The 18,168-nt window shown below is 42.0% G+C and overlaps 3 protein-coding genes across 3 annotated transcripts; 1 reads left to right on the top strand and 2 right to left on the bottom strand.

Annotated features, from left to right (window-relative positions):
* The first annotated feature begins 521 nt into the window (after positions 1–521).
* Positions 522–10,990, top strand: LOC120066158 (phosphatidylinositol 5-phosphate 4-kinase type-2 beta). The gene is made up of 10 exons (XM_039017322.1): positions 522–1,171; positions 3,691–3,788; positions 5,024–5,120; positions 5,811–5,963; positions 6,256–6,402; positions 7,194–7,232; positions 7,925–8,038; positions 8,300–8,558; positions 9,634–9,737; positions 9,905–10,990. The coding sequence occupies exons 1-10, from the start codon at positions 1,028–1,030 to the stop codon at positions 9,983–9,985; spliced, it is 1,236 nt and encodes a 411-aa protein (XP_038873250.1). The 5' UTR covers positions 522–1,027; the 3' UTR covers positions 9,986–10,990.
* Positions 10,991–11,318: 328 nt separating this feature from the next.
* LOC120066165 (proteasome subunit beta type-3) lies at positions 11,319–13,235 on the bottom strand. The gene is made up of 6 exons (XM_039017334.1): positions 13,096–13,235; positions 12,342–12,526; positions 12,120–12,227; positions 11,839–12,016; positions 11,649–11,743; positions 11,319–11,475 (listed from the first exon to the last, which is right to left on the bottom strand). The coding sequence occupies exons 1-6, from the start codon at positions 13,096–13,098 to the stop codon at positions 11,427–11,429; spliced, it is 618 nt and encodes a 205-aa protein (XP_038873262.1). The 5' UTR covers positions 13,099–13,235; the 3' UTR covers positions 11,319–11,426.
* Positions 13,236–13,680: 445 nt separating this feature from the next.
* On the bottom strand, positions 13,681–17,857 carry LOC120027459 (pre-mRNA-splicing factor CWC25 homolog). The gene is made up of 9 exons (XM_038972405.1): positions 17,679–17,857; positions 17,069–17,241; positions 16,612–16,848; positions 16,421–16,490; positions 16,165–16,313; positions 15,058–15,139; positions 14,657–14,925; positions 14,367–14,540; positions 13,681–14,279 (listed from the first exon to the last, which is right to left on the bottom strand). The coding sequence occupies exons 1-9, from the start codon at positions 17,694–17,696 to the stop codon at positions 14,165–14,167; spliced, it is 1,287 nt and encodes a 428-aa protein (XP_038828333.1). The 5' UTR covers positions 17,697–17,857; the 3' UTR covers positions 13,681–14,164.
* Between the last annotated feature and the right edge of the window lie 311 nt (positions 17,858–18,168).

The raw sequence follows: 18,168 nt of genomic DNA, 5'->3' as shown, positions 1-18,168 counted from the left end.
CAGTCCCTGCCGCCTGACATATACAATGTATTTGCTACATTTTAAAAAATACAATACAACTGTCGCTGATAAATCGCTAAAAGACCCCCTCTATACATTAACCACATTTGTTCATAAAGGAGTCATTGCATACATTTTCTTTTTGACAACCATCCCTAGACGGAAAACCACGCCCCCTAGACAATGCTCCTCTAGAGAGAATCCTGAAGTTTTTACTACAGACCATTGATTACTATATTATTGGATTTATTGTAGAATTTTGCGGGTCAATTTGACTGTAAAAAGTGCACGCTTCATAGCCACATGAAATGTATGCCTCTTCTGCTTCATCGCCATTCAATTAGAATGAGACATTTACTCTGATAAATCCTGATATCTGATTCATAGTATTCATTTTGCCATCAGCAGCTTTTACAAATACAGAGATTTACCGATTTTCTCACCAAAATGTCGCTGCACTTTCAAGGTACCAACTACAGCACGAGCGCTTCTACTCTCTGCCTCTTGGGGGCGCACTTCGTTGCGATGTTCAGTCTAGACGCCATCTTGAGGAGACCCCAAAACTGGTGACAACAATCTCAGGCGCATCATAATGGGATTACTAACCTCTAAATAAAATCACCTCAAATCGTTGTGGGTAGCAAACGACACCAGAAAGGAGAGGAGTCGTCCACCAAGAGTGTATTACTTATCAAAGAAGACTGCGGCTTAGCTAAAGGCAACCTTGCCTGTAGCTAGATGGCCGGCTAACAATCTATGCCAGAAGCTGGTCTGTGTGCCGCTCCGGACTGAAACCGTGCGGCCTCCTCTGGAGGAAGAGTGGTGACCGCGCAACATGCAATCCCGTTAATTTACTACCGAATCTAATTTGATTTAAAGACCCAGCAAATCGGATAGCGGATACGACAATGCACGTATAGATATCACGCTCTTACTGCAAATTTCGTTGTCTGGAGTGATAAGACCCAGCTAGCCTGTTTGATTACAGTGCTGTCTTGCGTTGCCTAAATTATTCCCAACTGGAGACATGTCATCCAACTGTACCAGCGTTGCGCCGGTGAGCGCTAGCAAAACGAAGACGAAAAAGAAACATTTTATAGGACAGAAAGTTAAATTATTCCGTGCAAGTGAGCCTATTCTCAGCGTTTTAATGTGGGGTGTCAACCATACGGTAAATGCATTTTTGTTCTTGTTCCCAGGCTAGCTTGTTTGTCTATGTGGTGTTTTGAATAGCTAACGGTAACGCGATAGTTAGCCAGCTGCTTGATTGACAAAAGCCAATTTTAGAACTCATCCATCGTCTAGTAGTCTGTAGTGTATGGGTGTTAGCCAGGTACTTAGTCTGATGCTCAGGTGAAAGCTGTTAACCCCTCATTCACCATTCTCCCTGGTAAGGAATATAAATGTAGCAACAATCTAGCTATTTGGTGTGCCAGTCGCGTGCGCTTTAAAAATGTGCAGCAAATAGCTGCGACGTTGAACATAAACATTTGACATTACCCGCGCACTTTGCAGGCATTATTTGGCACAAGCTGCATAACGTCTTCTGTTCTGTGGGATGTTTGGTGGTCTGAAGTGAGCTGGTTAGGAGAGGAGGTCGTGAGCACTGCTCCAACCTAAGCATTCATTCTGTCTAGCGCAGGCCAGAGAGGGGTGTGACTGTTGGAGAGCAGCAGGTTGCGTTGAGTCTCAACCGCAGCCTGCCTGCCTATTGTTTTACAGGCATCAATGAATGAGAAAGCGGCAAATCTAACATTTGCATATTCTAGCCTATATTCCTGATTTTAATGTGGTTTAGTGTGAAGTACACATTCAACCATAAAAACTCAACCATAAAAATAATAGTTTCACAGTCTATTTTGAGTGGGAGAAGGATGGACAGTGTCTTCAACACATCCTAAAAGACACTTTATTGATACTGTTTTTCACCAAATGCATCAAGTTTCTCACTCATATGAATGCAGCGATCACCAAATGGATTGCAGAGAGCTTCAAGGCTCAATTTTTGTGGCCAGCAGTTGTAGGCGAACACACCCCCTTCCCTGCTTGACTGACACCTCCAGATCAATATCTCTGGCATGAATATGATGCCCCAGGCTTGCAGTTTTTGATTCGCTTCACTCACCATTTGAATAACAGTGCTGATGCATAATTTCCCTTCCAATGTTTGCATGCATTTCAATATGTTGCCTACACTAACGTGTACATTACATCTTGCATGTACTATTGTCTGTAATTATTCTTGATTTCCCCCTCTATTTGCTGTGTTTTTAGTGAGCCTCTTTTATGTATATTTCAATACCTTATATAAGAAAGATAAGGATAAATATAGACTATAGTCAAACAGACCGTTATTGTATGGAGAAGACAATGGAATTTAATTAACCAATTAGCATATTTAGTGAAGCTGTAATAATCATCCTGTGACGCATTCTGCAATAATCATCATGGACAAGTTCAGTGTGTGGTGGATGCTGGGTGTAGATTCAAGGTGTAGGCGGCAGGCTAATTTAGGCGATTACAAGAAAGACGTCAAAGAGCCTTCTCCTCAAAGCTCTCATAACCATAGTCATAACCAGAATATATTTAATCTTGGTAGTCAGTCGTAACATTGTTCTGCTAGTCACAAAGCTGGATGAATTCAGTTCCAAGCTAAGCTTTTGCTCAGAGAAGACCTTTGTCAGTCGGAGCATATAGCCAAATACAGATTTAATTGAAACTCCCTTCAAAAACAGATTCAGTCTTGATGGTAGATAATGCCAGCCTTACAGGCTTTCCAACACCGGGAATAGCCTACATCTTCAAATCTGATATGAGCCTTCGTCATACTTATAATAAAATCTGCCATTTAGCAGACACTTATATCTTAGGCGACTTACAGTCATGCGTGCATACATTTTACGGATGGGTGGTCCCAGGAATCGAACCCACTACTCTGCCTTTACAAGCGCCATGCTCTACCAACTGAGCTACAAAGGACCACCTTCATCAAACTTTGTGTGTAGGTTGATTAGACATAATCCAACATATAGTCAGGATATTGATTGTCTGCCTGCTGAAGGCATTAAGCTATGCCTCTAATGACAAATAAATATGATACTTTTGAAGGACACACTATCTACCAGAGCCTAACCTGTGGGCATGTTAGACAGTGATTCTTCATAGCATGTCAGACAGTTGAATGAGAGTCTATCCCTTGAAGCAGCAGCTCTATGAGAGGCTACTAGGCTATGTTCTGCATATTCCATACAACTCGATGTGTTTGTGCTCCATATGCTATTATTTTCCCACCTCAAGATAACTTTTCAAATGTCTCTCCTATTTTAGCAGCGTCTGTGTCTCCTGGATGCATTCTTGTCTCCTTTTTCTTTGAAGCGTTTATTCACGTTCCCTCCCTGCCACTCCTCTTACTGTCTGGAGTTTATAGATCTATGGAGAGGGCTCGCTCGGGGAATCAGTCTGTTCCTTACAGTGAATCTGTCTCGGTAGATAAGATCAACAGTGTGACAAGGGACTCGGCCAGAGAGCACTGCTGTCAGTTCGCTTTGGTCCAAAGTGAATGATTGTCAGTAAATAGACACTGGTTCACTGCAGTTTGGTCTGGTGTGGGGATTAGTGTGTTGACCTCCTCTTCCCTGCTCTACCATTCTATTCTGATCTCCTGCTCTTTCTATCTCCCCTCTGTTTCAGATCAACGAGTTAAGTAACGTGCCTGTACCAGTAATGCTGATGCCTGATGATTTTAAAGCCTACAGTAAGATCAAAGTGGACAACCACCTATTTAACAAGTAGGTATCCTGAGTTGTAACTTTGCAACCTGCCATACCATATTACTGCACACCATATTACTGCCCATATAAACTCAAACAAGAGGCCAATTTAGCTACATTGTCTAAAATATACAGTACGGTACTACCTGAAGTCTGTTAACACTATGTTAGGCTACTGATTAGGAGAGAAAAGGTCTTGGCTTGGTTGGCCCAATGGTCTATGACGTGGTGTGCTTTTAAATCACTAGCAAGATCAAGCTCCTCTATCACCTGTAATATAACTCACCATGGGTCTAGCGATCCCCAATACACTGGAGTTCTCGTCAAAACATGAATTGAACACTTCACTGAGCAGCTTTGCAATGCAAATAATCCTCATAGTGAAGCACCTCTAGTATGCTGGTCAAGAGCTTCTCACATTTCCTTTATCTACTTCAGTGGGTTCCTCAGATTACATCAACACTCTGACTCTGCTAATGGACTAACTATAGAATTAGAATAATAGAATGGACATGAACCTTCATATGATGGGATAACAGTCAGCCATTTGGGTCAGGGAGTTGGTCAACCATGATTTGCCAGTGCTGTGATAAGATATTGTGTAAAGTAATGCATTTGAAGAATTTAGCTAGCCAGACAGTTTAAGAGGAATGACTCCATACATTTGTCAAACGAACTGCCAATATGCCAACATTCCATTCAAACAATGCAATCAATCCACAGCCATAAACTGGCTGAAATCAGTTGATAGGACTTAGACAAGTTGTAATGTAACAAGTACTGATATTGTGTCATGTAATAGCACTCCAGGAAAACAACACAAATTGAGACAATAATGGTCTGTTTACATATATTTTAGAAGCTATTTATCCCGAAAATTGGTTTAAAACCCGGATGAACTGTATGATTATATGACTATTTTAGGTTGTGTAATATAATTATTACCATCTTCTGATATATCACATTCCTTAATTTGATTTTCCTGCATAAGTAAAATCAAGATTATGCCTCTGGCGATCTCCACTACGCTACACTACACTGGAGTTGTAGTCAAAACATGAATTGAACACTTAACTGTGCATCTTTGCATTGCAAATCATCCTCGTAGTGAAGCACCTCTAGTATGCTGGTCAAGAGCGTCTCACATTTCCGTTATCTATTCCAATGATTCCTCAGATTACACCAACACTGAATGCTAATGGTCTGACACACTCTTCTATATTAACACTCTTCAACACTCTTGTATCTCTCAGAGAAAACCTGCCCAGCCGCTTCAAATTCAAAGAGTACTGCCCTATGGTGTTCCGCAACCTGAGGGAGAGGTTCTGCATCGATGACCAGGATTACCAGGTAAAATATGGTCTCCTGTGTGGAGATGTCTAAGGGGAAGAATGCAGGATGGGTTCACTGAAGAGAAAGACCATCGAGGATGGGTTCACAGTAGTGAACTGAAAGACAGAATGAGGATAGACGTTTGCTTGGCACGGCTCGGTAATGTCAAAAGGGTAGAGGACAATTAAGGAGAGAGCAGATCAGAGTACCAGAGGGAACTCCCTGTTGTTCCCTGCCCAGTTTGACTCATTGCAGATTCCAATTCTTCCCTCAGCCCAATGTAGTAAGGCTTTATCAGCATTTCATCCCTCAGCCTAATGTAGTAAGGCTTTATCAGCATTTCATCCTTCAACCCAATGTAGTAAGGCTTTCTCAGCATTTGTTGATATAGAACTAAAATACTGTCCCCTTTTTACTGAGTTCTCACATGTAAACAGTGGGTGTTTTTAGTGTTTAGCGATACCAAGCATAGTTTATTACATTAAGTTCAACTAACTTGGTAGCCTTGCTGAATGGATCGCTATGTGAAGTGTTTTTTGTTTAGCTTGGAATAGCTCTATGTAAATGAAATCCATTGATCCATTACTAACTCGTGAAATAATTATGAAACATTCTTTATAGAGGGCTTTTCATTCATGTCAAAGCCTCAATTTTCTGCTCTGTATGTCTCTCTCCCCCGGGCTCCCTCCTGTGGTGGATCGTCATCAGAACTCTCTGACGAGGAGCGCCCCGCTCAACAGCGACTCCCAGGGGCGCTTTGGCAACCGCTTCCTGTCCAGCTACGACCACCGCTTCGTCATCAAGACGGTGTCCAGCGAAGACATCGCCGAGATGCACAACATCCTCAAGAAGTACCACCAGGTGGGAGAGTTACCACATACACAAATATAACACTTTTGAATTTAAAAAAAATATTTTCTGTACATACATACACCCTCTTAATACATGTTGAAGGGAGCATGTTGGCTTCAAATATTGAGGACCTTTCAATGTGGTGCTGAAGAAATATCGGTGAATTGTTCAATTTGGTGGGACTATCCTTTTGTAATAGCTAACAATTTATGCCGACTTCATTACTGGAGCTCTCTCCCTGTTTCCTTTGCATCACTCATTCCCCTTCCTCTTTCCCCTTTCCTCCATTGGGTGTCTCCAGTTCATAGTGGAGTGTCATGGCAGCACTCTGCTCCCCCAGTTCCTGGGCATGTATCGGCTAACAGTGGACGGGGTTGAGACGTACATGGTGGTGACCCGTAATGTATTCAGCCACCGTCTCACCGTGCACCGCAAGTACGACCTGAAGGTAGGTGTCGATATGCACAGTAGCTTGGAGGGAACTAACTGGGAGAACACTTACTGGTAGTACACTAACTCCAGTAGGGCACTAGGAGCACACTTACAGCTCTAACACTGTTAGCATTCATTGGGCTAAGGGCATTTGTAACAAGCTCAATGCATAGGGTGCTTGCAGAGTATTCCAGTTCTCAGTAGAACTTGAGGCTCCAATGGTTATGTGATGTATTATTATATATATATTTTTTTTTATTTAACCTTTATTTAACTAGGCAAGTCTGTAAAGAACAAATTCTTATTTACAATGATGGCCTACCCCCGGCCAAACCCGGACAACGCTGGGCCAATTGTGCTCCCCCTATGGGACTCCCAATCACGGCCGGATGTGATACAGCCTGGAATCGAACCAGAGACTGTAGTGACGAGATGCAGTGCCTTAGACCGCTGCGCCACTCTGGAGCCCATTTTCTAGAATGGGAAATGGTTAAGAATGCTGCTCTTGTGGAAAAGCTCAGCAAATCTGTCTCTTTGTGCACGGGCAACAACACCGAGAACAGAGGTGTGACGGCGTGCATGCCTATTGGCTCTCAGAACACCGTTTCCCGTACAACAAACAACTCTGTGGCTGCCAGGCATTCTCTGGGGGAAACAGTTCTGCTTTCTGAAATATGACAATGTTCTAACCATACTGTCAAGTCCAGGAGAAACAAAGGGTGAACAAAGATGTAAAGAATGTCTGTCTCTAACTCTGCATTCCGTTACATCTCTGTGAATTATCTTCTTCTTTTTTTTTTCGTTCAGGGTTCCACGGTCTCAAGGGAAGCCAGTGACAAAGAGAAGGTGCGTTCATTTACATTTATACGATGATGAGAGGAGTGTTGGGGTACAATGACAGCACCCCAAAAATAACTGTAGATCATGCTAAAAAAAGCATCAAACTAACCAGCTAAAAACAAAACTCATTTACAGCCCAAAATACTTTTAGAAAAGTGCAGAAGTAATGATTTTTCCATCTAATGATAATGAAGCACAAATTAAATAACACATCCACAGTTGGGCCATGTTCGACTGCTGTCTATGCTGCGCAGAGGGGGAAGTCAAAAGGGGGTGAGTGTAGTCCATGTGGAATAGTTAGCTGTGTGTGCGCTAGTAGTATCCACCGTGCGAGTTACATTACCCGCTCTGAAACCTAGAAGTAGTTATTTCCCTTCCTGGCTACGTCTTTTGTAGAGTGGTGCGTAAATACTGCTTTGTGAGTGCTGAGTTGTTGTTGGGAACAGAAGGTTGCTGGTTCACGCCCAGTGAGGGACGGACAGAACCTGGTGGAGCCAATGTCACTGGTCGGATTCGTACTGCGGACCTCGCGCTCGAGAAAACCAACGTCTTAACCATTACACCAAGATGAAATACCTGAAATGGTCGTTCTTCCTAAAAAGTCAATCTAAGAATAATGAGTTGAAACTAAATCAAGACCTCAGTCATTTGTGCCAATCTCAGAATATTTTGATTCTAATTTCTATCACTCTGCTCAGGCCAAGGAACTCCCCACCTTTAAGGACAACGACTTTCTGAACGAGGGCCAGAAGCTGCAGATAGGAGATGACAACAAGAAGTACTTCTTGGAGAAACTAAAGCGCGACGTAGAGGTAGGAGACATCTCTGCTCGATTTGATGTTGTTTTTATTATCATTACTGTCATTGTTAAAATATCCGGGTAAATGGACTTCTGCACATTGTGTTTTGTTTCTAGTCCTTTCAACCAGTTTCACCTAAGTACCTGTGAACAAAGACATGACTTTAGGTTGACAAATAGAAGAAGAATAGTGAGTTTAATGTCCTCCAGGGAAATTTCCCAAAAGAACATTTGTTACAATATCTGACATCTCTCCCCTGTTTGTGTACATCAGTTTCTGGCCACTCTAAAGATCATGGACTACAGTCTGCTTGTGGGGATCCATGATGTGGACCGGGCAGAGCAGGAGGAGATGGAGGTGGAGGCAGGAGGAGAGGAGGAGGAGTACGAGAACGATGGGATGGGAGGAGCACTCACCGGCTCCTTCGGCACCCCTCCAGACAGCCCTGGGAACCCCCTCAACTTTGGCGGGTTCTTCGGCCCTGGCGAGTTCGACCCCTCCGTGGACGTCTACGCAATTAAGAGCAACGACAGTAAGAGACTGTCTTTCTTGAGTTTTGTCAAGGGATTTTTTTTATATGCAATTATGCTATATTTGTGCTACTCTCTATCTACAGTGCCTTCAGAAAGTATTCACACCTTGACTTTTTCCACATTTTGCTGTGTTACAGCCTGAATTTAAAATTGATCAAATTTGAGATTTTGTCACTGGCCTGCACACAATAAATGCCCCATAATGTCGAAGTGGACTTGTGTTTTTCTAAATGTTTACATATTAAGACTCACAGCTGAAATGCCTCGCAAAGAAGGGCACCTATTGATAGGTATACAAAAAATACAGACATTGAATATCCCTTTGAGGAATGGTAAAAGTTATTAATTACACTTTGGATGGTGTATCAATACACCCAGTCACTACAAATATACAGGTGTCCTTCCGAACTGGAGAGGAAGGAAACCACTCAGGGATTTCACCATGAGGCCAATGGTGACTTTAAAACAGTTAAAGTTTAATATCTGTGATAGGAGAAAACTGAAGATGGATCAACAACATTGAAGTTACTCCACAATACTAACCTTATTGACAGAGTGAAAAGGAAGCCTGTACAGAATAAAACATATTCCAAAACATGGATCCTGTTTGCAATAAGTCACTTAAATAATACAGCAAAAAAGGACCTGGAAATGGTTGTCTTGCAGTGATTAACAACAAATTTGACAGAGCTTTCAGAATTTTTAAAAAGAATAATGGGAAAATGTTGCACAATCCAGGTGTGAAAAGCTCTTAGAGACTTACCCTTAAAGACTCACAGCTGTAATCGCTGCCAACGGTGCTTCTACAAAGTATTGACTCAGTGGTGTGAATACCTATGTAAATGAGATATTTCTGTATTTCATTTTTAATACATTTGCAAAAAACATGTTTTCACTTTGTCATTATGGGGTATTGTGTGTAGATGGGTAAGCAACCAGGAAATGCTGAAACAATTTCTGTATAGTGCATCTTTAATTAACATTGAACATTAAACTAATTTTAGAACAGACATCATGGGACAGCCCAGTGAAAAGTAATACTTGCTATTTATACTCCTTTGCTCCTTGTGGTAGGTGCTGTGAAGAAAGAAGTGTACTTCATGGCTATCATCGACATCCTCACACATTACGATGCTAAGAAAAAAGCTGCACATGCTGCCAAAACTGTGAAACATGGGGTGAGTAATGGACTAGCTTTGACCAAACATGAAGCCAAGTGTTTAGGCTGCAAAGATGCTAGATCCTATAGTAGTTTCAAGGAGAAGATGTGTTATTACATATAAATTGTAGTTGTATGTTCCTAATGTGCATATGTTTACACTGAACTCTGTTCTCCCTCCTTCAGGCTGGGGCAGAGATCTCCACCGTAAACCCAGAGCAGTACTCCAAAAGATTCTTTGAGTTCATGTCCAACATCCTGTCATAGAATCATCTCTCCTACCCCAGCCAATCACATCCTGTCATCAGCCACACCCACCCCTCTCTCGCTCCTCCTGCCCCTCCCACCTGACTTAGCCCCACCCCTTACCCTCCCACTCTGGGGATGACAGACTGAAAGGATGCACAGACACGAGCCTGTTACATTGACCCACAGGGAGGGGGCGCCGGACTTTTTCTTAAAAAAAAAAAAAGCAACACGTCTCTTCTCCCCCCCATGTCCCACTCCCCCTGCCCAGCCTTCCCTGCCACCTCAATCTGAGCGCTCGACAAGGAAGGCTTGTGAAAGAGTTCAATAGGATATTTGAGACCCTCCCCTTTTCTGCCTTCCCCACCACCTTATACTAGTCCTCACGCCAGCACGGGAACTGTCTCACTAATGCCTTGAAAGAGTGTCAGCTTCAGCAGTAGGAGTCTGTTTAGTACCGTCTGTTCGTTTCCGTTCGTTATTATTTTCAGACACACACAAGTACACACACAAACCTCTCACAGACACAGAAGCGGTCAGATCGCATGAATCTTTTGACCGAACTCTGCCTCCTTGACTTGTCAGGAGATCCACAGCCGACAGTATCAAAATTGGAAATGCAGGAGATTAATATAAGGGTTTTACGTAAATAAATGCAATATCAAAATGCATGGCTGAAATGTACATGACTCTGCCAGTTAGTTGAAATGTCAAACCACTGAATTTAGCATCTGAGCATTATGACTAAAAAAGAAAAAACAGTGTCTGAATGTTAAGTTGCCATATTGTTCTGAAAACTTTTGACATTTTTACCATGGACTTGGTTGGTAAAGGAAAATCCACATAAAGGGGAATACTAAAGCAAATGCTTGTTTTATTACCATAAGAATCATTTTTATATCTCGTTTACATTAATGTAGCATTTGTGTTTGTATACAGTATTGTTTTGTAACAGACATTAGATCAGAAAAGTTACTTGAAAAGGATTCATTACATATTAAAGGGAGTTATTGTTTTTTTCCTGAATCTAATTTAACTCATTTTCTCACCTTTGACTAACAAAGATCATTCTTTTGTGCTTTGTAGCGGTGGTTTTAAATTGGGTTATTATGAGTCGAGAGACAAGTGTCAAGACAATAGCCGTTTAGCCTCTCAATTCATTCAAATTAGTCCCTGGAGACTGTTCTTCTCAAGGTTACTGAATTAGGCTCCTGGCTATATTTCGCTGTTTTATTAAGTCACCACAGCACAGATAATCCACACAATTATCAATCTGATAAATCTGGCATTAAACAAAGTTAAGTCCTCATCTTTCATTACTTGCTCACATAACATACCAGGCAAACCAGAGTCATTGTAACACTAATAGTAATTCATTTTATTGAACAGTATCATAAGAAAAACAGTACACGCAGTGTTGATCATTTTCATACAAAATAGTGGGAGTTGGTGGAGAGGAGCTTTAATCCATTCTGGCCTTCAGGGTACGTGTGGTGATCTTGTCCTTCTCACTGTCAAAATAAGTCAATTAAGGTACTGTCACTACAACAACACTGACCAGAGCATTACTAATATCACCATCTAAATGCCATGTCATTTGTATTAATCCTCTGATTAATTACACATTTAGCAGGTATTTAATCCAAAATGTAGGCAGTGGAAGAGGAAAAGTATGACTGCTTACATGACTTGCACAATGACACCCATGCCTGAAACGGCATCCCTGTCCACTGCATTCAGCATGGCTTGGGAGATGGTCTCAAACAGGTCCTCTGGTTCCTGCAGGTGTCAAAAATAACCATTGTAAATAAAGACAGAGATATAATTAACTATCACACTCAATGTATTATCTTACAATACAGTACACAACCTACCATGTCTGGCTCCCAGAGAGATTCACACATGCCGTACATCTGCTCTGAGCAAGTGCCGCTCACAACAAAGTCCTCTGTCACCATGGGGCAGCCAATCAGGTCCAGCGAGCAGATAAATGGCTCAAAGGTCTTGGGGTCCAGCCCAGCGATCACAGGCTCAATGTAGTATGGCCCAAATCTGAGACATGGGATTCACGTTTGATCAGTCACAGACTTGCTACCAAGGCAGAAGTGTAGACTTGTATATGAAATACTGTGCTTTTTCACATCAGTAAACTCACCTCCTCTCATACAGCAGGTTGGAGACCATGCTCATGAATGTCTTGGGTTTGATCTGACGCCCCTCCTTCAGCTCATAGAGGTTCAATCTGAATTTGAGCCTCTGGGAACTGTTAGAAAAATAAAGTAGATAATTAATAATCACCTGCAAGGTCAATCTGTTGCACTAACCATCCAAATACTCTGGAACTTGGGAGAGAAGAGGTGCACTGATGGACACTTACACTGTCTGTACGTCAGTAGCCAGGCCAGCCAGGCCAATGTAGAGTCTGTCTCCCATGGGAAAGATCTTCTGGAAGTCTGTGGTCACCATCTGAGCCTGTACACCGAATCTTCGATCTGCTGCAATGGCTACACATTGCTTACCCTTCATCGCCATGACGGCACCACCATTATAGGACATAATAGACTGGAGATGGAACACAAGGAAGGAAACGAGGGAGAGAAGTTATGAGTAGCAATCATGACTGGGACAATTTCAAAACAACATTGTTTCCATCACTAACTATTGAGTTAGTTACTAACTTTGACGGGTGACCATTACTTCAAACATTGGTGAATCAGTAGAAACATTGGTATAACTTAACTAGGAACGTCAAGATTATAAACTTCCATCAGACTCAAGTTGCATGATGTTGCATCCCCCTTCAGATAGCTAGTGCTAACATTAGCTAGTCAGCTCATTCATAGACTAGCGTTAGTGACAAGAATCCAGTTTATAGCTAACTAGGTAGCGAGTTACTGTTGTAGTTACGTTTGGAAAATGATTAACACTAGTTACTTTTTCGTTGAACTTGTTAGTTAGCCATGCCAAAAGTCACCTGCAATAGTAACTAGCTAGCTAAGGTTAGCAAGCTAAATGCTAGCTACCATACTGATTAGGCAGCCGGTTGCTAACGTTAGCTGAGTTAGTTTTACAAACCAATCTACGGACCACAAGTACTAGCTACATGCATACATTATTTGACATCATCTTACCATTGTGAATACGTTGAGGTATCTTCCTTAGCCGTTGAAATATCTTGTAAATGTTCACTATTTTTAATGACTGCGGATAACAATCCCACAGTGACTACACGATTTGGAACAGTCGGAAATCAGCCAACCTTGCTGTTTGAAACGTCATTCCGTACTACACGATGATTGGGTTTGTAAAAAGTTCCGGGTGGCCATTGGTGTTATCGTTGACGGTTGTTAGGGGACTGTGCAAACGTTCCTAGTTTGTTTGAAGCGTGCTAAAGTGAAACAATAATGAAAATAAAGACAAGTTACGGGACCATACATTGAAAAAATGTACAGTAAGCTATGAGCCTGTGACTAAAACACCAAACCACTGGAGATGGGCACCTCTTAAATCCAGCATTATTATCCTATAAAACAAAAGGCTTTTATGATAGTCATTCAACAATGTATGTCTACTTTATGATGATGCTGGTGACAGTGTGCCTGAGAAGTTTTCTTTATTTCGTCTTCATAGGACGTTTTCAATTATCATAGTTTTCTGAAGGTGTATCAAAGCAGTAATCAGCAACACATACAACACATGTAAACTCAAAGACAGTATTTAGTTTGTTAGTCCCCAACTCAAGAGCTTTAGGAACCATTTTTTATTAAGATACACAATTCTTCTCCGTTACAGCAATACACTAAAGATTTCCAAGGAACATCATTTACAAAAGGGTTGTGTGTGATAAAAGTTTGAATAATTCTAACCATTACAGAGAACACAATATACAATTTCCACTTAAAATAAATCCAACATTGCTCATACTATAAAGGTGAGTATGGCTTGCTGTTGCTGGTGAATGGCACGGGTGAGTTTTTCCATTACAGTGGAAGTCAGAACCTTTACATTGCTTTAGTCAGGGCAATGGCTAAGGGGTAGTTTCACAGGGCCCGAGTGCAAATGCATGGTGCCTCTGCAGTGTCTGTTTTGTTTATTAAATTATTTGGAAGTCCTGGCAAACCGGTGCACATATTTCAGTGTGGTAGCTGGTGCATATTTTTACTCTCTCCTCCATCAACCCATTCCTGCTTCTTCTAGATCTCATCTCCTCATGAAATTCTTCTCCAGGGATGCGGGGGTCCTCTGTATGGATTGGATGTTTCTCTTGACTCGATCCTCCAAGGAAGAGGTGGAGGCACTCTCCAGCTTCATGTTACTGTAGGGACGGACGCAAGTTTTAGAGGACCCGACAACAGCCAGAGTAAGCATGCAATACGTGCGTGTCAGTCAGTGAAATACTTACTGGATAAAGCCAGCGTTGCGGTCATGCTTGCCGCCTTTCTCTTTCTCCCGCTCCTTCTCCTGTTCATCCTGTCGTTTGTAACTTCTAATGTTGCTTTCACGCTCTTCGTCTCTCTGTTTGGCATAGTCCATCATCTCCCTCCTCTTCTTCTCCAGCTCTTCAGCAGAGAGACATCTAAGAGAATATCAGACAGATAAATATAGGGATAAGAAAACACTTTAGGATGGGGTGGTGTGATTACCATTAGTTCACTGATGATAATTGTATAAACAGGTGCTGTGGACTCTTACTTGGTGGTACTGCTCTGACGCCTTTGGTGGCAATCTTTCTGTGGGCTGGGGGGGGCTTTGGGGCGCTGAAACTGTGGAACTTTGAACTGGTCTGTCCTGTGGGATGAGTGGTTCTCTGATTTGTGAGAGGAGTGGTTGTCTGTCCTGTGAGAGGAATGATGGCCGTTCCCGTCTGTCCTTTGAGGCGATCGAGAGCGGCTCCTCTCCTGAGAACGGTGCCTTAAGTGGTTGGGGGGCTTTGAGGACTGATGATGCCTCCCAGCTGGAAACTGAGGAGAAAAATTAGGCGATGAGCGGTACACATCTCTCTCAGGAGGATTTAGGTAACTTTGAATTGATTGGACTAAGATCTAACAACGTTCACTGTCAATATATAAAGATTGAGATTGAGCCGTACTGACCTGTAGTCCATAGCCAGCGGGGACACTGCGATGGTGGGAACGTGAGTGGGTTGTTTCTTTGGATTCCTCTTTAGAATGGTGCCTAGGTAAAGATACATCACTCAGTTAACCCAATGAGTCCCACCACAACGCTGGAATGTTTTGGACTTCTAACCCCTTTTAAACATTGTGTGTTTGAGCTACATACGTATGGCTTGTACCATTGGATTAATCTACTTATTCTGCATCCGTAGGTACTAAGCATTAGTCTGTGTGATTATTTACGGTGGCTGAGATAGAGTGGTGTTTGTGAGACAAGGGCGAATGTCTGTAGAGTCCGAATGGTTTCAGCTACCCATCTATGAAAAGCTCAAGAACACGCACATGTAACATGTTTTGCTCTATGACGCTCACAAGCTACAAAGGAGTCATTAGAAGGTGAGAGATTCTTCTACATAGAATATCATAAGAAATCCCAAGATAGTGTCTATAATACTGAAATAAGCTCAGTTGTCACTGACTAGTTGGATATCCATTTCCCAGTGAGCAAACTATTTCTGTAATTACAGCATTAATATAAATTCATTTTTATCAGGTTTTTGCTTTGGCGGTCCTTTTTTCTTTATGGACATTTGTCAATTTACACAACTACTTAAGTCAAATTGCTTTGTGTTCTACTTGTAGCCCTGGTTGTCCTGAAAAGAAAAGAGTAAAACACTTCACTGAGAGGCTAAATATAAGGGCTAGACATGCAGAATCTTGCTGGGGTCTAAGGACTGATAGGATTAGAGCGTTGGGCCAGTAACCGAAAGGTTGCTAGATCGAATCCCCAAAATCTGTCGTTCTGCCCCTGAACAAGGCAGTTAACCCACTGTTCCTAGGCCATCATTGTAAATAAGAATTTGTTCTTAACTGATTTGCCTGGTTAAATAAAAAATAAAAGAATAATAAAAAAAATTAAACAAACAATCTACCCCATCCAGAAGTTGCTGTCAAAAATAGAAGCTGCAAGCTAGATTTTGTAAACTATCACAAAATGCTTACAAGATCAAAACAGTTAAACTGGTCATATTGGCATCTGTTTACTGATCCTGAGAAACCTCTATTGAAGTTAGGTTTCAGGTGCACCTGTATTTTTTGTCTTCGTCCACAGAGCTTGAGCTCAAGCTCCTTCTCTTATGCTTCTTCTCCTTTCTCCTCTCTTTCTCCTCCCTTTTCTCCTTCTTGTCCTTCTTCCTCTTCTTTTTCTTGTCTTTCTTTTCAAGATTCTGACGCAGCTGAAAGAAAATAAAAAGTGAAAAACTGTTGCTGCTTTAGAACCAGGTTCATCTGAAACTACAACAGGCTGAAACTGATTTCATCCCAGTTTGAATGGAGAACTTACCATTTCTTTGATCTTCTTCATTTTCACTGGGTTTGTCAAGACCTCCCTCTTCTTCTCCTCCTCCCGTTTCCTTGAAAAATAAGACGTGTCATTATCATCAGCTCTTGGCTAACAGCAGAACATCAATGTATGGTATAACAGTTGCTAGCTGGACACACTAAATGGTAAAGAAATAGACAAGAGTGACTGACTTGATATCAAACAGCGGGTCCTCTCTGATCTTGGCGGCCATGTCGAGGTTGGATGCAGGGGTGGAGGGGTTGAAGATTGAGCCAGGCAGGAGGCCGGTTTGTTCGGATGGACCGCTCTCTGGCTCCTCAAACTGCTGGGTGATCTGCTTGTCGACGGGGCGGCCCAGCAGGTACTCATCACGGGACACCTGACCACCTGGCCCCTGGTACATCCAGTCCAACCGGTCATCTTTTTTCCTGGAGTAAAACAAAAAAAAAGTGGTTGAGTGTTAGTGACAACATCCAAGGGGAGTATCTCTGTCCATTTGTCTGTGGTGAGGGCACACATGAAAATTGGAAAAGTATTAAATAAAGCTAACTCATTTGACTTCTAAAACTAGACAGGACAGTGGTTTCTCTATCAAGGTGAGACCTATTACTTCCTCCTCATCACAAGGGTCAGTGAGGTGAGCATTACTTTAGAGCCCCAGTCTGCTGAGCGAATCTGGTTATATCTTCTCGAGCTCGTTCCTCTCTCAGCTCCTTCTGAAGCTCCTCAATCTTTTTCACCTCAGCCTCGTGCTTCTGTTCAGCCTTCCATACCCGCTCTATGTTTTTCATAGTCTGGGGATGCCAGCTCTTCTTCAAGTTCTGACAGAGATAAAGGAAAGTGATATTCGATATAATTAAACAAACAGGGAAAGACCGCTACAATTGATCAATACAACCATCCTTTCTGAATTCCAATTGTTCTTCAGGGAAGGTAAGGAATTACTACTTCTGAGTAACGTTAACTAGCTAGGTAGTTGTGTAACAACATAACTGGGAAAATATAAAATAAACACCTTCAAAATGTAATTTAGTTAGGGGGTCAACTTAGTTAACTAGCTACGCCAACTAGCCATCGTTGTCATGGCAGTGATAGCGTTTCTCTTCACTAAACGCTAGTTCATAAGTTGGCAGTAATTTAATTGTATCGAACATTTAGGTGTTTTTGTGATTAGTTAGCTTGCTAGACACAAACAAAACAAGCATGCGTAGCTAGCTAAGTTAGTTAGCTTTGTAAGCTAATATTTGTTCATACTTACGAGATCACCTCCTCCCATCTTGACTTAGATCGTCCAATTGAGAAATAAGATATGAATAAACGTGTCCTCTACCTATGTGGTTATTGTACCTGACAAAACAAATGTATGTTATTATCTAAATAACATCGACATTTGCATGCTAGGTTAGCGTGTTGTGTTTTTATTTGTACTTCCGGACTTTCTGATTATTTTTTCCGGTTGTTTAAGAGTGCGTTCTTCTTCTTCGGCTTCTTCTTCTTAGGGATTGGGTTGGCGGATAGCATCAAACTTTGAAGGTGCATACACCACCACCTACTGTACTGGAGTGTGAGGCCAGTCACGGTGTAACTATATTAAATTCCCTTCATTAGTCCTGTTCCTCTAAGAAAGTGAAATAGAGCCGTAGACACCACTTTCCTCCCCCACTACACCACCCAAACCCCAACCCCATCCAGCCTCTCTGACCCTTTCACACAATCTCTCCCTGTCTACATCATACAATTCACAAAAT

The sequence above is a fragment of the Salvelinus namaycush genome, chromosome 2 (genome assembly GCF_016432855.1).
Source record: "Salvelinus namaycush isolate Seneca chromosome 2, SaNama_1.0, whole genome shotgun sequence".
NCBI lineage: Eukaryota > Metazoa > Chordata > Actinopteri > Salmoniformes > Salmonidae > Salvelinus > Salvelinus namaycush.
This window is presented reverse-complemented; position numbering and strand designations above follow the sequence as displayed.